The sequence below is a fragment of the Anarrhichthys ocellatus genome, unplaced genomic scaffold (genome assembly GCF_004355925.1).
Source record: "Anarrhichthys ocellatus isolate YVR2014 unplaced genomic scaffold, GSC_Weel_1.0 scaffold4, whole genome shotgun sequence".
Classification (NCBI taxonomy): Eukaryota; Metazoa; Chordata; class Actinopteri; order Perciformes; family Anarhichadidae; genus Anarrhichthys; species Anarrhichthys ocellatus.
The window spans coordinates 8647894-8667518 of record NW_022280034.1 but is presented as its reverse complement, the minus strand read 5'-3'; the positions used below and the strand labels follow the sequence as shown (position 1 = coordinate 8667518).

The 19625-nt window shown below is 42.2% G+C and overlaps 2 protein-coding genes across 10 annotated transcripts in view; one reads left to right on the top strand and one right to left on the bottom strand.

Moving 5' to 3' along the window:
• Positions 1-9812, top strand: part of LOC116381146 (protocadherin-15-like) — a 231534-nt gene extending 221722 nt beyond the window's left edge. For 4 of the 6 annotated variants that reach the window (XM_031843009.1, XM_031843011.1, XM_031843010.1 and 1 more), the window contains 3 exons: positions 40-113; positions 4011-4140; positions 7428-9812. In XM_031843009.1, the coding sequence (XP_031698869.1) occupies positions 40-113; positions 4011-4140; positions 7428-8186 (963 nt within the window). In that variant the 3' untranslated portion in view covers positions 8187-9812. The other 2 variants (XM_031843014.1, XM_031843012.1) reach the window with 2 other exon arrangements.
• A 1487-nt stretch (positions 9813-11299) lies between these two features.
• The window catches only part of plce1 (phospholipase C, epsilon 1), a 72087-nt gene continuing 63761 nt past the window's right edge, over positions 11300-19625 (bottom strand). For all 4 annotated transcript variants that reach the window (XM_031843006.1, XM_031843005.1, XM_031843004.1 and 1 more), the window contains 10 exons: positions 19325-19615; positions 18622-18785; positions 17456-17717; positions 17143-17261; positions 16873-17001; positions 16598-16795; positions 16007-16207; positions 15672-15899; positions 14807-15018; positions 11300-14561 (listed from right to left, as the gene is read on the bottom strand). In XM_031843006.1, coding sequence (XP_031698866.1) covers positions 14851-15018; positions 15672-15899; positions 16007-16207; positions 16598-16795; positions 16873-17001; positions 17143-17261; positions 17456-17717; positions 18622-18785; positions 19325-19615 — 1760 coding nt within the window. In that variant the 3' untranslated portion in view covers positions 11300-14561; positions 14807-14850. The remainder of the gene's footprint in view (positions 14562-14806; positions 15019-15671; positions 15900-16006; positions 16208-16597; positions 16796-16872; positions 17002-17142; positions 17262-17455; positions 17718-18621; positions 18786-19324; positions 19616-19625) is intronic.

Here is a 19625-nt window from a genome sequence, read left to right as displayed (position 1 = left end):
GTGTGGGAAGCTACTAATAACGGTTTGTCAATCTAACAGGAGTTATCAATGGAATCTGGCATCGACCCCGGCCAGGACTACTACACACAAGATTATTACAACTATGATCACGGGTTTGTATGCACATCCTACACATATCTCTGTTTGTACATAAACTGTATGTGCGTGTTTGCTTGGCTGTAATATTAACATATGGAAGTTTGGATGGTTTATCTGTCATTCTATTGTACTGTAGTTGACGAAAACAATCGTACCACAAGGCCCACTTAGTAGCTGTTCTGGAGCTTTCATTTGTATTTCCTCTGCTTTTATCTGAGCGGATGAAGTTGCCTCGTTGTCGTGAAAATTAAGATGTTCAAATTTCCATTTTTTTATGTAGTGTAATGAATAATAAGAGCACAGTTTATTAAATATGGGATTTTTCGTATATACATTTGCCATAATATATCGTTTCCAGAATATATCCTTATTGATATCTGATACTGTGCTCCCAATACAATTATTATCAAAAATACCTCAATAGTTCTTATCAACAGTAATAGTAGATGTAAAATGATGTTCGCCCTCTTTTTACAGCATTCTATGTTTTTCCCCGTGCCGTGTGGGGAATGCATTATTTACCAGTAACACACACCAGAAACGATATTGAGCGGACACATGCCAATGTGCCCCTCCCCCCCCCTTCCAGATTATACATATTTCCTTCAACCCGAGTCTGGAGGTCACTGTGGTGTGTGCTTTATCCAGAAGAGCGCCATGGTGGCTGCTTTGATATCGCGCTGACCCCGTCAGTCACACAGGAGATTACTGTGAAATCTTGACCCCGGTGACATGCCTCGTACCAACCTGTGGTTAATATGTTCTTGAACTACAGGAAGTGAAAAAAGCTGAAAGAAGATCTGACAGTGATTTTGTTCAAAGTGTGTGTGCGTGTACTTGACGTGTGTGTGTGTGTGTGTGTGTGTGTGTGTGTGTGTGTGTGTGTGTGTATGTGTGTGTGTGTTGTTTCTTGGATGTCTGATGTTGAAAAAGCAGGAAATATTGTATAGAAATAGCAATAACACACACAGATACATTAGATCAAAGCATTCATGAACAAGATCTCTGAGGGCTTATTGCATCCTTCCCAAGTGTGTGTGTGCGTGCGTGCGTGCGTGCGTGCGTGCGTGTGTGTTATGTTGAAACCCAGACTTCCATCTGTGATGCATTGTGTAATTCTTATAATTTTAGCTGCAGTCTCCCGGGAACTTGATTTTATACACCCACCCACACACACACATAAATACACAGTGGCACACACACATAAATTCTCTCATGGCAGACACATTCATTCACTCACTCTCTCATACTCACTCAGAAATGCTCTGTTGCCCATTCTTTTTTACACACACACACACGCACACGCAGAGCTAATTCTCTCTGCCTAGCATTGCAATATTGTAGTAGCTAATCAGGCAGCCAGCCGTGGAAGCAGACAATGGGCCAGATGCTGTTGGCTTAGAGCAACATCCACAAACTCATGTCTGACTCTCTACGTATACAGGAGCAGGAAATCAGAATTTGTGATCCAGTGGGACTCAGATCTAATCACTGTATTTGTCGCAGTTGTAAATAAATGGTGCAGGACTTTTTTCCAAAGACTATGCTAACAAATGCTAAACCCGCCTCTCAGGACACGGACAAAGTTTTTATGAGTTTTTGTTTTTTGAGAAGACAACAGCTGTTCCAGTGTTTACTTCCACGGCTTTACTAATCCATTTTGAAGGATGTTTCATAACCTTTTGACCTTTTCTTTCATCCGTCTTCAAAAGATGAGATCGAAATGGGATTTTCTCTGCATGTGGGAATGTAGCCATCTGCCATTGGCATGCTTCTGACAGGATTTATACAGATGCTGAAAATAACTTGAACCATTTGTTGCACAGGTCTGAAAAAAAAAATGTTGCCCTCTAGTCAAGAGTAAAATACTCAACCATCCACGCCACGGAGCAATCAGGGATTAAAGCATGCTTTTCTAAAACCGTCATTGGCGTGGGTGATGAGCGGCGTGTCTAGAAGCTGATAGGTGCTGAGTTAGGGCACCCACGTGAAAAAATATAGGATGAGGAAAGTGAAATCTGGCATTATCGGCTCAATGAAGAGACAGTTTTCATTTTAGAAACAGAAGCAGGACAACGGTGACAACAAAACAACTAGAAGGCTGCATGTCCAGCTTGTTTTAGGCAGGGTGCAAGGTGTAGGAAGACATCAAATACAAATGGGGAAAATATTAAAGAGATGGTTCAACATTTTGGGTAATGCACTTATTTGCTTTCTTGCAGAGTTAGATGAGAAGATCAATACCAGTTCCAGCTTCATATTTAACGGACAGCAGTCAAGAGCTAGTCACGACTCGTAGTTCCTTGTAGCTCCAAAAACAGTTGGTCTTCCCATAATGCAACTCAATAGTGCTTTTCTGTAGAGCCCCCCTTTCTGCTTAATCTTATTTCCTTACTGCTTGTGTGTAACACATGCTTTCTGTTAAAAGCGTGTGATGTTGAAGCCCAAGTGAAATCACTTGATACATTTTTTTCAAAGCTCACTGTCGAGCCACAGAAAACACTGTACAACTGTTTTACAGACTGTTTACCACGTTTTGTAAATGGTCTTTCAATGGTGACTTTTAAAGAGTATTAAAGCATACAATACTACTCTTTGTCATGTGAAGGCCCTGTGTGTGAATGTGATCACATGTCCTGGGACTGATCATTAAACAATGATCTAGCATTTGGAGAACGGGTCACATTTTGGTCCGTACAAACACACAGCTACTGAAACACACACACATCAAGTGTTGGCTGCGATGCGAGTGATCCTCAGTTCATGAGTGTCCCCTAGTGGAGACATGGAGAGAGGGGGAGGAGTGAGAAAGAAAGAGGGGCTGAAGGAGAAGTAAAGAAGGGGAAAAAAGACCACTGTAAGCAAAGAGTTACTGTAGCCTTTAATTTCATTGTGTGTGTGCACTTCACTTTGAGTCTGCAGGGTTCATGACTGTGAAATCTCATAAGCAGGTTTTAATGGAAGGTTGAGGGTCATTACATTAGCTTGCAGAGGACTGTAAGGATATATCTGCAACATTTATGACTAGCCTGGTCTTAATGTTTTGACTCTTTCATTGTTCACTTGTTCTTCTTTCATTATCTTTTCTTTTTTTTTCTCCCCCTCTGTTTTTTCCCTTATCTCACCTCCACCTCCCGTTTTCTTCACGCACACATCAGTCATCCGCTTCCATTTGTTTATTACTTGGCTGCTTAATGTAATAGGAGGGCAAATTCTCCCACCGGTTGACTGTGAGCAAAGTGATTACACGAGGCAACTTTTCTGCACATCTCTGGTTACGGAACCAAGCCAAAGGACTTCCTGCTGATTTGTCACTTTAATCACACTGGGGACGTATTGTTTCAAGGATAGCATTTGAAAATATGTGTTTTTTTGATCCAATAGCTCTCCGAGTTGCTTGCTGCAGGGCATGGAGCCCGAGTGGTGGTGCACAACACAGTTTTTTGGCCGGTGGAGTCAGACAGCTCTCCCGGGCAACAGGCAAAAAGAGACAAAAGGGAGGAAACATTGATTCCAGTGTTTTCTGTTAACAAAATGTCTCCTGGCAACAAAATGCTCCTTTTGTGATTAAGTCAGCTTTGCTTAGGCAAGTCATTAGACACTTCTTATCATTGGAGTAAAGCCACAGTGTTGCCCTGCGTGTTGTTGCTTTAAGTGGCTGTGAATAAGCACTAGCCAAGTGAAACAGTTGAGTTTGTGAAGCATATTTCTCTCCTGTCTTAACTTAAATATTGTACAACATCCCAACTTCCTTCTATGTTTGTATTATTATTACACATAGCAGAAATGTCAGACAAATAATCCCTAAAAATATAAAGCGGTTAAACGGAGAATTTCTGCTCTGTGCAGCTTCTTAATGGTTATTGCTTATCTGTAAAGCTCTGGGTCTTTTCCCCTCCTTCTCTTTCCAGGTATGACCTTCCTCAGTACGGCAGTCGCAGGAAACTGATCTCGCCCTCCGGCCTCTACGATGAATATGGAGAAGTCGTCGTTGATGACGACGGCAGCTACTACTACAGCCCACAAGATTCTGAGGGAGAGGTAAGCACCTAAAACTACTGCAGAAACAGAAACCTTCAGATATTCAAAGGTGTGAAGAGAATGAATTGTTGCTCACAGTGACATTTAGTGAATTGTAAGTAGATTTTGCACAGTATTTTTACAAAACGGAAATGTGGTGAAAGTACTGAATTAACGTGTAGTTCATGCAAAAAGTGTGAAAAACGAAACTAACAAGGTCTTAACTAGTCTTTAAAAAACAGTTACACTGATGGACCGACTACTTTGAAGGTTGGGACACACCATCACTATAATGGTTCAACATTTTTGGGAAATATATTGACTCACTTTCTTGCTGAGTAGTTCAGAAGATACTTGGTTCAGTTTTATTGTCTTATGTTGTTCCTCTCCTAATTGTTCTTATTCGGTTTTGGATCAATATCATCATGACAGCAGGTGAGGAGACAGTTGCAAGGAGGTAGATTAGCCCCACACCCTGCCTACCTCCAGCCCCGTCCTCCACCTTCTCATGGGCCATCGATAAAGACCCCAGCAGCCACAAGAACTGAGGGCGACAAACACCAACCGTCACAGGGAGGTGCAACCGTGAGCACAAAGCCTAAGAGCTCAAGTGCGGCCGCCAGGTTGAAGGCCATGATGCGATTGAGCACACTGCTGTCCTCCGGTAGTAAAACATCTGGACAGCCTCCTGCCATCCACCCGCCCTGGAACAAAGCCAGAGTCAGGCCGGTGACAGAGGGGGAAGGAGGTAGAGAAAGACGGGAGGAAAGAGAGGGGGGAAGAGCGGGAAGAGGATTTGAGAGAGGGGAAGCTGGGAAAGGAGAGAACAGAGGGAGAGGAAGAGATGAAGCAACAGAAAGGAGGGACAGAGGAGGAATGGAAACATGGGGAAGAAGCAACGGTGGCGTGACAAACAATGGGATGAGAAATGCTGTTGGAAGAGGAGAAGGCATCAGGCCAGAGCATAGGGGAGAGCTCCCTGGCCACTTTGCCAGCCTGGACGGCGGCTTGGTCATCGACAGGAGTTATTTCCAGACATCTGCTGAAGCCAGCAAACCCCCGGCAGTGAAACAAAAGCTGAGCGAGGCCCTCAGTCTTATCTCTCTCACCAGAAGGCTGCAGGGACCTGCCAGGGTGGGAGATGAACAGTGGAGCAATGGCAAAAGCTGGTACAGAGGAGAAGAGAACAGTAGGAAGATGTATGGCTCCTTAGGAGATATGAGTGTTTCTGCATCAGTGTCTGAGAGAGTCATGGGGGAAGAGAGGAGGAGGTGGGAGAGGGAGTTAGAAGATGAGAATAGCTCCTCTGAGGTATGGTGGAAGAGAGAAAAACAATTTCATGACAGTGATTCCGAAACAGGGAGTGGCAGCAAAGAGTCTCCATCCGAATGTAGCCCCACCTCATCTTTTACAGCCGAGCACGACAAGACAGAATCTGATACAGAAACGGAAAAGGACGAGGGAATTCCTGACACAGACAGAGAATCGGAGAGTGGGAGCCAGGTTGAGGACAGAGAGGGGTCAGAGTCTGAGATGGAGTCAGGGTTGGAGAGGGAGGACGAAAGCAAAGAGTGGAGCAGAAAACGCTCAAAAGGTGATGTTAGTAACAGTTCTGCGAGTAGCAACAGTATTAGTAGTAAGAGAAGAAGTAGTGCCAACTCAAAAAGAGAAAGCACAAGCAGACAACGAGAAAGAAGCAGTCACTCCACAAGCAGCAAAGAGAGAGATAGAAACAGCAGCAGCGACTCTAAAAGCTTAAGATATTCAGGTTCTACAGTTAGTAGTTCTAGGCCGCAGACTTCTAGACACTCCCGTTCTACACATGTAACAATAGAGGAAGAGAGCGAGGAAGAGGAGGCATCAGGAGAGGAGGAGGTGGAGGAGGGGACGAAAAGTGTTGGATCACGAAAGTCTTCCTCGAGCAGGCGAGCCACCAACCTCATCCAATCAGACATCAGCTCGAGCGTGATGGACACATCGGACGACTTGTCGCCTATTATCGAAGACACAGAGGAGGAGGAGAAAAGCAGCGGTCATGGCAGGGAAGGGTACGAGGATGAAGAAAAGGGGGATTTGGAAAATGAATCTGCAGATTGAGATGCAGATGAAGCCTTAGCCCCTCCAAGATTAAATTCTTTGCCACTAAGTAAGATCTCTGTGAAAATGCCTGGATTGGGTGTGCAGTCATTACCTGGGTGGACTTTATTACTATAATCTCTCTCTTTTTCCTTGTTTGGGGTGATTTACATTCACAGGAGTTTCAATTGCCTGCATTACCTCTGCTGCCCTCTCAGGGTATCTCTTGATGTGGGTCTTTGCCTTTTTATCTTTGCTTGTATCTTGAATCCCCTTTTTCCAATCAGTCTATCCTCCTCTCCCTCTGCTTTGTCCGTCTCACCTTCCATCATAACAGCTCTCGCACTCTCATAGAAGCGGTCGAGTGGTTTACTTCCGTAGTTTTCAACCTGAGCTGACTCATTTTCCTTTTGTGAAAGCTCCACTTCCAGCTGATCGTTTCTCTGCTGAAGATTGTTATTCGCATACCCCTCTTTGTTGCATTTAAGGTGCGCTCAAGTCTTCTGGTGCCTACTATCTGCAGAAGAGAAATATGTTTTTTCTGTAAGAGTGAACGTAATGTTTTTTTCTATGCTATCAGAGTTAAATGGAAAAACGTAGGGTCATATTATGTAGTTATTTCAACAACAGCCTTTTTTTTCCCAGTGTGAGTGTGCACAGCAGTGTTCTCTCCTCACATAACATAGAGATTAGAGGTGTTATAGTTACATTCAGATATTAGTATACATTTTAATTTGAAAAGCATTTCCTTAATGCTGCCTTTTTTCAAAAATGATCAACACCTCATGATCCAAAGGCTGTACTTTGAATCATCCTACTAAAGCAAACATCTGGAGTTAACGCTGCTGCACTGACCTGTCTTTGCTGTGTAGTGTGTTTGCAGTGATTTTTCTTTTGCATATTTCTTGATTTTACAGTACAAACATCGTAAAGGTAAAAAATGGAAACAGTCTCAAATTACATTTGAGCTTCCAGAACCCCCTAACATGAGTTTCTGCTGACCTCTAGTGGTCCAAGTGCTCGCCTTGCTGCAGGAGAAAGGTCCTAAGGTTGTAGTCAGTGCCTTGATGTCAGTGTCCGGTGTGGTTCACATGTTTTCAACTCTTTCTTAAACAATACTCATTTGCCCAAATGTCCATTGACTGAGTCAACGCTTACTGTAATCCTCTTGTCCCTATTATTCTGTCAGAATCTATGTCAGTTTATTGACATATTATTTGTGTGATTTCCAGCAAGGCAATAGAAACCGTCGGATCAAGTTGGTGATGGACCGGGAACATGAGACCAGCTCCACCGGTGAGGACAGCATGCCAGAGACCCAACGCAGCCGCTTGCCCTCCAACCTCAACAGTCACGCAAATGTTAATGGCAGCATCTACGTGGCCCAGAATGGCTCCATCATCCGCACCAGACGCACAGTAAATGCCACAGGTCCCACACACACACACACCACCACCACCACGAACAACAACCTCAAACTCACCTCACCCGTCTTCAGCTCACGGCTGGCCAAGCACTTTAAAAAACTGGACAAAATGGCTGCCACGCTGGAGGAAAGAGTTCCCCTGAACAACCCCAGGACAGCAGCAGACGGTGGGTGTAACACGCTGCGCACCTTCCAAAGCTCGGCGACGGCCACTTCCTCTTTCTCCAACACTGACAACCATAAAACGCTGAATGTGTTTAACACTGGACAAACCAGAGTATCTTTGGGGCCGACCAGCAACACGGGCCCCGACAGTGTGGCGTCTAAATCAAACCTGCTCAAAGCGGTGCAGGGCGGCGCAGAGCCGCCGCAGAGCACAGTGGAGAGAGACGAGCCGAAAGAAGGCGAAAATGAGTCGAAGGTAGACGCCAACAATGATGAAGACGATGGCGGACTCGTTATGGGGGAGCCGCTGGAGTGCCCGAGTGACAGAACGCAGTCGGATGAGGAAGAATTATGGATGGGCCCATGGAACAGCCTTCACATACCCATGACTAAACTCTGACTGATCGTGACTCCACTGTGCTCGCTCCTTATTGCCAAGATCATTAAAGCGTCCAGACATCATTTCTGTTCATTAGTTGTGGAACTAATGGGGGGGGGTGCTCCAATCCAATTAAAAGACATCTAATTAACAGATTGGTACTCGGCTAAAAGGTGAATTAGCATATTCTGGTGTTTCAATAAGACGTAAGATTCAACTGACTATTTACCAATTCACTCACTAAAGGTGGAGTCAGCGATTCTGGAGAAAGATTGTTGATATTTGAACTCATCCCGAAAACAAATATTCCTCTTTAGATTTACTGTCTGGCTCTCACTGCCTTTCTCTTTATTCATCCAGGGCCTTTCCCCGAGGGCCAATGCACCAGCAACAAACACGCCCCCTGTTGCTGAAAGGCTGGATTACTGTTGTGTGGCACTTTGTTTGCTTCCCATTCACAGAGCCTGGGTTGCAAATAAACACCAGATTGGTTTAAGCGCACACAGAATAGACCAGAAGCGGACCGTGAGGAGATATTAGCTTAATTTAAAAAAAAAAAAAAAAGTGTTGAATTTGAATCGCTGACTCCACCTTTGTTTCGTAACTGCTCAATATTCGGATCAGAGCATCCCTTAAGCCTGACTGATCTAACAGCTGCAACTCCTTTGTAAAACTAGACCTAGAAAAAGAGGACTTGTTATATTTCTACTTTGCTAAGAAATAATGAAGGAAACTTGAGGAAAAAGTCTGTGAACTTTTTACGGCCCTTTAAAAGACGAGTGTCTCTGTATGACACTGCACTTGTTTCATTCAGTATTTTCGGCTACTGGTCAAGCCAAGAGTCATCTTGGACTTTCCCCGACACTTTGCATTGACACATGAAGTCTTGTATTGTTCAAACCTGACTTTTTATTCGTGTCAAGTTGCTTGGCAAACGTTATCCAAATAAAAGATGATTTCATCCATTGAAACTTGATGTTTGGCTAACTCGGGGCTTTGGCGATGTCTCCTCTATCTGGAACTGACAAGGCATGACAGTGATGAGATGTGGCTTTCTAAATGTCAGATGGAGTGTGGAGGACCGCTGTCAGTGCTTTTCTGGTTCAATACTTTGTTCCTGAAAACATTTCAGAACTTCACTCTATATTCTTTAAAGTGTTTTTAATGTTGATTTATGTATATTTTTGACACTTTTTATATATGCTCTTCACGCTTTATCACCAAGAGTCAAGTGAAAAGATGAATGCCCTCAGACAAAGTCAGAGGGGTATCAATCTTCTCTTTATCCAACCTTTGGCATATTTGTAACTTGAAAAGTGTCACATTTAAAATGGAATATTTTGAAATACGTTTGTTTTTAAAGTTTGAGGTCCATTCTGAGTGATGTTTACAATTTCTCTTGGTGAGATGTATAGGCCTGATGTGCATATAATATCACAAATGAAAATAAATGCACACATTTGTCATTAATTATAATTGCAGAAGAATTGGAGGGGGCAGATAAAAATCATTAACTCGATTACAGGCTGTGAGATTCTAATGAGGTTATTTAAATCCCCTCATCCCACTGGATCCCTGAGAGATCCACTTAACGGCGTGCATGGATCCAAAGTTCATCATGATGAAGGTGGGAGAATTCTCAACCTATTACAGTGAATTAGTTCATTTGAAGTCTGAAAGAAGCTGGACCATTAAGCTGCAGAATCACCAGGTTTTAAAACTCACATTTAATTAGATGACTGCATAATTTTGCATTAAGGAACTCAATAGAGGGTGCCACCCCGGCAGGGTTATTTGAAACAGAGTGCTTATTACCCGGAATTAGCTGACTGTACCGGAGAGTGATATTTTAAACAGTTTCTGGAAAGAAGGGCACGTCTGAGCCACTGTTATTGATTCAACTAAATGAGCTGATTATGTCACTGACTCCTGAGTCCACTGTGCTCTATTGGAGAAGACTGAATGAACTCTGCTCATTAATCTGTGACACAGGCACGAAAAAATGTTGAAAGGGGCATTTCGCCCGAAAAGCAAAGCTGATTTATTATGTGTTGTTCATCCTAAATGTTTTGCACAATTACACATGGCACATTCACCTAGTGGTAGAAAGTAACTAAGTATGTATAGTCAAGTACTGTACTTAAGTAAAGTACAAGTACCTCAAAATTGTAGGTAAGTATTACCGTTTTCTGCTACTTACTTATTTTAATTTTACTTATGTACTTTTTACTGCACTATATTTATTCTATACCCTTTAGTTTCTAGTTAAGTTTCAGGTTCATATTAATAATGGAAAATATAAGCAAGAAAAAAAGGTCATAGTATAGCATGTCGAAAAATGTCATAGTATAGCATGTCGGAAAAAGTCATAGTATAGCATGCCGTAAAAATCGAAGTGCAAAATCAATCAAGTATCAAGCCAAAGTGGCTGGTTTAGCGTTAGCAATTTATAAAAGAACTACTCCACATCTGAATAAAGCCAAATAAGAATGATAATACTTTAGGTCCTTGTTAGCATTAGTTCATAGGTAATAAGGCACTTATAATGAAATGATTGTGTTTATAAGACTATAAATGTTAACCGCAAAAAAAATTGTATTATGTAATTCTCAATTCACATTTTATCAACTGAGCTCAGATATACACATACTTGAAGCAATGTTAAGTATTTTTTTATTTTATTGTGATCCTGTTATATAACAAATCCACCAATTCTTATCTACTTAAAAATTAAAGTAAATGGAGAAATGTGCACTTGACAGCCACATCGTAACATGGATAGTGGATGTTAAAGGGTACACTGTCATAATATTATGGAAGCAACAGTGTGCCAAAGATGAAACACAGTCAGCAAACACATGTCATATTCAGCGGATAGAACTAATACAGCAAGTAAAAAAAAAAAAAAAAGATCAAAGTTTCAAACTGTCAGCTTTTGCCCACATTTCTGATAAATCACAAAATAAGCCATTACAAAATGTTGCTGTGTACTGCAGAATAACATGCCAGACATACAGTATGAATACTACACCGAGTATTTTACACAAAAAGTAAAATATTTCTTTATGTCTCTCAATAAGTTTGAGTAAAGTTAGGGCAGTGGAGAGTTTATCTCTCACATATTGAAATAAATAAAAATACAAAACACTTAAAACTACTTACAGGAAACTATACATAAACAACAACAAAAGATAACTGCCAACCAGGGCTTCACATTCAAATAAATAACATCCAAACACAATTTGTCTCAGGTTCAACACATTAAGAAATGTTACATTCAGAAATGAGGTCTAAAGGTTAGAAAGAAGGAAAACAAGGAACACAGCTCTGCTTTACTGATTATAGATTTACAATTTAACAGAAAAATGTCCCTTTCCGTTCAAAGTCAGTGTGGATTTCAGTTCCATCACTTGGTAGTTTTAAGGAATCATCAGTTTAGAGTTGTGGTTTCTTGGATATCTTTCTCAGCTACCTTAATTACAACTAGCCTTAAGGATCGTTCTAATGTCTTACTACTGACAGAAGATAAGCTTTGTGTGTAAATGGCATTCAAACAAGTCGAGGTCAGGAGTACAACACACTATTGCACTAAAATACAAACATTACTTGGCACTATGCTAAGTTTTACATAATGACAAATTAAAGTAAAATGACTCCAATTAGTTGTGTGTGTGGCCTGTACAATAAAAGGCACACATTTAAATGACCTGATACTTGTGATCACTGTGTTTCACTGTTCGCAGGTTTTAGAAAGCTTCTTTCAGATTGCAACTTTTGTGTTGGAATGTGGGTTAAAAGTGGGAAACTTTACTTCTTCACAACGGTATAATGTACTCTTAACCCAAATCAACAACTCACAAAACAGATGTTCCCTAGATTTAATTCAGGAAATTAAGTTGTCATCTTGTCTGTATAATGATAGGCAAGTTATTTTGGCTCCGTCAGGTCTTTCCTTGTCTTCACCAGTCAAGACTCGCTGACATAAAACCTTTTAGTGTCGATTTAAAATTCAAATTGGGCTATGCAAGGATCAGTATGACACTAAAGGGAATATCGATGTATTAATAACTGAAATGCCAAATAAAACAAAACTATAATCAAAATTTTAAAAAAATAAAAAATATATATAGATATAGATATAGATATCTATATATATATATAGGGGAAAAGTGGCCCCAGATCAATCAAGTTGTAGTAAGCAATAAAGAAAAGCCTTCAATCATAACTGACAATCAATCAATACGAGTCATCTATAAAGATACTGCAATTAAAATGACAGTAAATATAGGCCAATAAACTAAAGTGAAATGCGATCCATTCTGGTTATGAATATTCTTGTGTGGGGGATTTCAAATGATGCCTCGGACTACGTGCTCATTTACGCTTCAAAGAGTTATAAATACAATCCAAACATGTATCTTGTGCTTTCCTCAAAACATGTGCAACTGGGCCCAAACTAAAAGTTATAAATATGATGATCATCATTAAAAAAAAAAAAAATTATAATAATTCAACCATCTCATAGCAAACAAGTCTCTGACGTTCATCAGACAGTAACAGAAATAGGTTGAAGATGACAGCAAAGGGAAAAACAAAATGATGTTTGAAGAACGCTTGGCTGTGTTTCTCCAAAGGACCTTAGTGCTAAAATCATCATTGTTCCAAGATAAATAAATAAAGGACGAATATTTTTAGCATTAGCTATTGAGGTCAATGTGTTCTACAATCCTCAATTTTACCAAAATGGCTTAGTTGCACCATTAGCGTTGGTACTGTGTATTGAACCTCACTACTTACTAAAACTCTCGAGGACCAAAACCCAGAGCGGAATGTCTGGTGTGATAATCTTAATTGCCTTTTTTATTTTTTTACAGTTTAATATTGATTAAGGTCTTGCACGGCCACTTGTATTTAGACAATATTTAACTTTTGAAAACTTTCACTTCTTTTCTTTAACAAACAAAAGGGTTTAAAAAATGTCAACTATTGAAACACTTGTGGTGACATTTTGAACCCTGTCGCAGTTACAAGTAGCATTCCTCAATGAAATGTACTATCAATATATCTTGTTTTTACTCTTAAAAAATGTATTAATTAATTAATGAATTTGTTTGGCAAATAGTATAAGATGCTTGTTGACACAATTAGTGTCATTAGTGGACGAAGACAGAACTAAAACACTTTGTGAAACCAGTCGCAGATCGTCCTCAGAGATACAGCTACAACATTACCAAATGTTAAAGGCAGTTTTGCAACATAGAGCAACTTTATCAACATAGGGAGAAAACATTGGTTCACATTTGCCCCTTGTTCAAATGAATATGGGACAGCTATGCTGCCTTAAAATGCTGCCCATGTACAATATCTTCATCTTCAGGATCGCGACAATAGTGTCCAAGAAATTCCCAGAATATCTGAATATTTGTCTCACACTTTGGCGCCTTTTCCAATGAGCGATGCTCAAAATGTGCCCTTACAGTACTGTGACACTGGAACAGTAAGAAAAGAACCAAACAAGCCAGCTTGTCAGCCTCCTTCACGATGCCCATACCTGAGAAAGAGAATACTGTTTCACCTCCTCAGCCCGACTCTACTACACCTCTCCTTCCATTTAAGCAGACCTCCCTCTGTCTGCTCCGTGCTGAATTTGTGTGATACCAGAAATACATGATGTGGTCATCCAATAGCAAACTGTAGCCTGTGCTATGACACTTAATTAACTCAGAAGGATTGTGGTTCACTCAACTCATTCAATTAAGAGGCCATTTTGCAGCCTTCCTTCTTATGATTTGGTGTATTTTTTGAGGGTAAAAAAAAAACTGGCACCCATAACTCTTCATCCTTTGAATGTGACTTACGAAAGTGCTCCTTTCTTTGTTGGTAAGATCACACACCTGATGACTTCAATATCGGCAGCTGCCTCTGGTACTCTCCGGACTCTCTGTGGAGCCACACTACAGCCAATAAACCAAGAAGAGCCAGAGCTACTTGCCCCAACAGGACCAGCACAGCTCTAAAGTGACACCGGGAGGGATTTCTGACGGGGTGAAACCAAGCATTTGGGGCTGAACATCTGTCAACTAACCCATTGAATCCCGTCCTCCACAACTAACACAAGGCAGGATCAGACTCCTCACTGAAACACCTCGCGTTTCTTGGAAAGGAGAATCCTCCAAGTTTAGAAGCAGTCAACCCAAGTCTCTCTCTTTGGACTTCATTTGTGGATCTTCCAGTTCCTGAGGAGGTGAAGCTTCAGGGTGGGCAAGTGGACAGATTGGAGCTACCCCCTGAATGAGGAGGAGGAGGAGGAGGAGGACGAGGCCTGTAGGAACCTCCCTGCCCCCACCCTGCCCTCTGCCACCCACGCCTTCAGACCTGCAGCTGCAGACAGATACCCTGCAGAGGATCACAGAGGACACAACAAATACAACACTCAGTAAAGTCTCAACCATAATAAACTGCAAAGTGACACCATGTGTTAAATACAACAGATGAAATGTTAGAGGTGGACATAGTAAGTAAAAACAATTCATGATAACAGACTCTGAAGTACATCTCAAACATTACCACATGTGTTGAAGTTTAACAAACACCTCAAAATGTTCTGCTCCTTTTGTGATGTTAGGTGTTACATACGGTACCTCCGTTGCCTTTCCATGCACAGACAGCACGAAGAGTGTGAGCCTCACTCCTGGAGCTCTGTCAGAGCCACACAGCATGCAGCTCTTTCATCCTTACTCTGGGCAGGACCGTCCACTCCGCCGCCGCCCGTCGTCGTCATGCTGCGGCTGCGACTGGTCAGCTTCTTGAGCTCGCTGGCAAAGGAAGTGACTTTCTTCTTGTCTTCCCGCACCTGAGAGCAGAAATGGATTCATGACTGAAACACAGAAAGGACATACAGAAATGTGCGTGTAGCTTTTCCTCCTACCATACATTTAATACTTTTCTTCATCCCTAACGTGCAGTTTCTTGACTTTTTTTTGGTGCTCAAGAAATAAATGATTGTTTTGTCGATTCCTTTCCTCACTCATTCCGTCTTAATTATTTTAAAAGAAAGAAACTAAACTGAAAATATCAATTAACCTTTATTCAACAAGGCAGCTAATTTAAACACTTACTTACAGACGCGTCGGCACAAAGGGCCTCAAGTGTAAAAGGATGAAACAAAATAAATAGACATACAGCATATATAAATAAATAGAACAAGATAGACAGAAAGAACTTAACACAGCACAATAATCACAAAAACACAGAGCAAACCAAAACAGTTACAAACAAGGGAAGCAGCGACAGGTTAAGAAGCGCATACAATCCAACATGCAGGTGTTAAAATACAATGGCAAGCACACAACATGAATTAATTGAGATGCAGCATGAGAAACAGTTCATGCAAGCACATACAAAGTCGAAAAACATGCTCAAAAGAGTGACGTAATGCACGTAATATGAGATGAAAAAACGTGGAAAATAAAATCAAAAAGATCTCAAGCACTGAAAATCAGTTACCATGTTTACAGCTATCTGCTCTTTGAGTTTAAGAATGAACTTTCCCGCTCCCCGCCAGCGGCTCTGAGCCTGGTAGACACACTCGTGATCCAGCAGCACCCGCTGCAGGGGCTTGGCGGCGGAGGACTTCTTGGAGCCGGTGTCCTTGGTCACTTCCTCCATCAGGACGTAGTCGAATGGATTGGGATTAGATAGGATGCTGCAGGAATACTTGGCCTTTGACAGAGTCTGGCCAGACAGACAGAGAGTGTACGAGAAACAAAGGAAGCCACTTTAAGGTTGGTACACATGTGTTGCAAAGTTTCAATACGTTTATCAGGTCGTCCTATCCTCACCTGCTGTATGATATCCTGAGCTGTGCTGTAGCGCGGGGCCTTGATCACAGTGTGAGGCTGCTCTGGTGAAACTTCATGGACCTGGACAAAGAACACATCGTCCTCTGCTGCTGCTCCTCCTCCTCCTCCTCCTCCTCCTTCTCTACCTCCCACAGCCACCTCCTCCTCTCCCTCCAGTAGGGAGTTCCTGTCATTTAAGTTCTGCAAGAATAAAACCACACGGTGAAAATATGTGGTAGAACCACAGCATTCAGAGTCTGAGGAAAGAAACGGTTAAACTAGCTACTTTAAATGAAGCTACTGTCCCTAAAGCAGAGTGCCTATGAGGGAGGTTTAATGGAGCTTTTTATTCACTGCATCATAACTTATAAGAGACAACCACAAGAGGGAGCTATAGTCTGCAAGTGCTTTTTGTGGTAGATTTGACGATAAATAATAAACAGTCATAGGACTAACAGGTAATATATGTTTAAATCAGGGTTAACAGGTCAAATAAACCAATAAACCCAATTAATCACGTTCCCTTTTTGCTGATAATATCCACTCTGATATCAGTTTGAATGTTTCTAACAAGTGTGTCTCCGTCTGTACCTCTTCTTTTGTTTTGAGGCAGATCCTCCCAACGCATCCCTCCTCAGAGTTCCAGCTGGAGACCAGTCTAACCACCTCCTCCTCGGGTGCTAGAGGACGATGCTGAGAACAGCGCTTCACCTCGCTGCGCTCCTTCAACAGAGGAACCTTCTCCTCACACAGGAAGTACTCCGACGGGTTTCCTGCCGACGCTACAACCTGTGTAGGTATGTATGACACAACATGACAAACCTATCACATTATCCGAGCGCCATGAGTCTTTCTTAGGTACTAACCGTGTCCAGCAGCTGTTTGGCGGTCGTCTGTTCTGTAATACAGAACACGGTGAAGAGCTCAGGACCAGGAGCTCCGTACACCGTCACCCTGTGCTGCTGTGACGCACGTTTCTCCTCTGAACTGAACAGCTGGTGTGGAGAGAGCAGGAGAGGAGAAAGACAGCAGGTTATCTCCGGTTGCTTTGTTCAGAGTCTTTTAAGCATGGAGGTATAGTATCAAACGTAACCCCAAGAACCTCTGCACTCTCAGAACTTGAAGAGCTGTCTTACCAGCGATGAGGGAGTCGCGCCCCCTGTGGGAACTTCCTCTATTCTGCGGCTGTAGATGAACAGGCTCGACACTTCAAGAGGCTCATTATGTTGCGTCCTCAACTGGACATGTCTGTAGCCTGAAACACACAACAGGGATATTTTGACTACACATGAACTGAATGGTCCGATACAAATAGGTTGAGTCCATTTAACCAGACACAAGATACGACACAGGCCTTACTTATGTTAATTCACTAATATCCATTCAACAACAATCAAACAAGATAAATAGATGAATGAATTAAAGATCTGTCCTTTCTGAGACTCCTACCTGGCTTGAGGGCCTTCAGAGGCAGAGTCCTCTGTCCAGTAGTCTGAGAGCTGTTGTTCTCCACTACGGCTAAGCGCAGGAAGCACATCTCTTCAAAGTGCACGATGAACTGGAAGTGCTCGCTCCACATGGGGTTGAGGGTGTTGCGGTGGATGGGTTTGGTGCGGAAGTGGCAGCTGTCGATGGGCATGCCCAGAACATCCACCTCAATGCACGGACTGCCGGTGCTGTTACTGGGACAAACGTTCTGACCGGAAACAATCTGAAAGGGAAAAAAAGAAGACAGAAGAGGTTTGATTATTAATAAGTAACAATAGACACTATGTATGAACACTATTTTAAGATTCTTTTAATGCTTTGCATTGTCAATAAAATCAAGATTTTTTTCAGTTTATTTGATGAAAACCCCAAAAGGCCAAATAACAGTGAAGTCACTCTGACCTGCCAAAAAAAAAGTCTATAATTCACCTTATGTAGCTCTCTGTTTCACAGACACACACACGCACGCACACACACGCACACGCACACGCACGCAGACACACAGGTTTATACGAGTGTGAGCTCATCCCTCTTATTCATACAGCTGTTTTTTGTTTTTACCAGATCAGTGTGGCCTTCACGACTGTCAAATAATGAAAGCACACACAGATCACTGAGCAATGAAACTGTCCAAACACTCCTTAATGGACCTTATATGAGAAGTTAGAAGTGTATGTTTGAGTGTCCACTCATAATGTCTGTGCAGTCATTGTCAGTATGCCAATGAAGGATAGAAAATAGGTCAAAGAAAGTTGTCAACGCCTTGAGACGTCAGAAAATGCACCATGCAAATCAGGATCCAAATGAGTGTGAAATATTTGGGACACACAACAAAGCAAGCAAGTTATTATCAAAAATGAGAAAATAAGCTTTTTTTAAAGGCAGCTAAAACTATATGCCAATGAAACACTTTGCAAATATAAACAGCTTTGTTATGATTAAAGATTCTTTACTTAGGAAATTGAAACTGAGAGCATAAAAGAGGTAAGTAGGAAAATATACAAACAGGCAGGAAGCTAAAGGCGTGCATCAAAAGTGGTGAGGGAAGTGCAGAGCACAAACTATCAAGGATAAAGTAGTCTTCCTGATTGATCTCCCATTCTGCTCCATGTGTCTTCTTAACTCACAGTGAGGGAATAGATGGCGGGGCTCATTTTCTCCACATCCCTCTCCATCGGACAGAACTGCTGATAGAGCGGACAGCTACGGTCCCACAGCACTGCCGGCTTCAGGACGTAGCCACAGCCGCCGTTGGACTCGAACACAGCCGTGTTCAACTGCATGGGCAAGTCTGAGGAAGAAAAGATTGCATTGTTAACTGCAACGATTTCTGCTATTTGGGCTTGACTTGTTTGGGGGGGGGGGGAATGATTTAAGACACAGAGATAGTAAAAAAAAAACATGAGGGGAGGAGTGAACTAAAGGAAGAGAAGAAAAGGAAGGGAGTGAGACAAGGATCAAAAGACAATCAGACAGAAGATATTGAGAGATTGTACTTTATGTAATATGCCTTTTAGAGAAAAATAACTTCATCTGACAGAGTTCACACAGCGAACACACAGACAGCAGAGAATCTCCGGAAAAGGAAAGGCAGGGACAAATGAGACACATAGTAAGATAGAGAGAAGAGAAAAGGAATAAGAGAGAATATATTGAGAGAGAGAGAAAAAGAAAAGGAAACAAGAATTGGAGCACCTTGGGATCAACAATCCCTTAAAAAGGGCACGATAAGAGATCATTTTAGCAGTCAATTTTTGGCTTGCTCGTTGTTTAAGTTAGAAGTGATGTTCCTTCGTTTGCATACAAAGAGAAAACAGCATCTCTCCTCACCATCAGTCTGATAGTTCAGCGCCACCAGCTGGATGCCGTGCAGCCAGAAAAGCAGAGGGTTGGGGTTTGTCGAGTCGATCCTGGTGGCTGCCGGGTACGTTCTAAGCAGCTGGCACACGGTGTGCTGGATCAGCTTCTGGGAGTAACGCCGGCACAGGCGCTTGGCGGCGTTCTCGTTGACGGAGGAAATGTGGTAGCACTTGGGCGTGCGGATGATGGCGCTGAGAGAGGTGGGGGGGTTGAGGATAGGAGAGGTCTGCTGCTCCTCCCAGCTCAGCCGCTCAGCGCCGCCTATATCGAG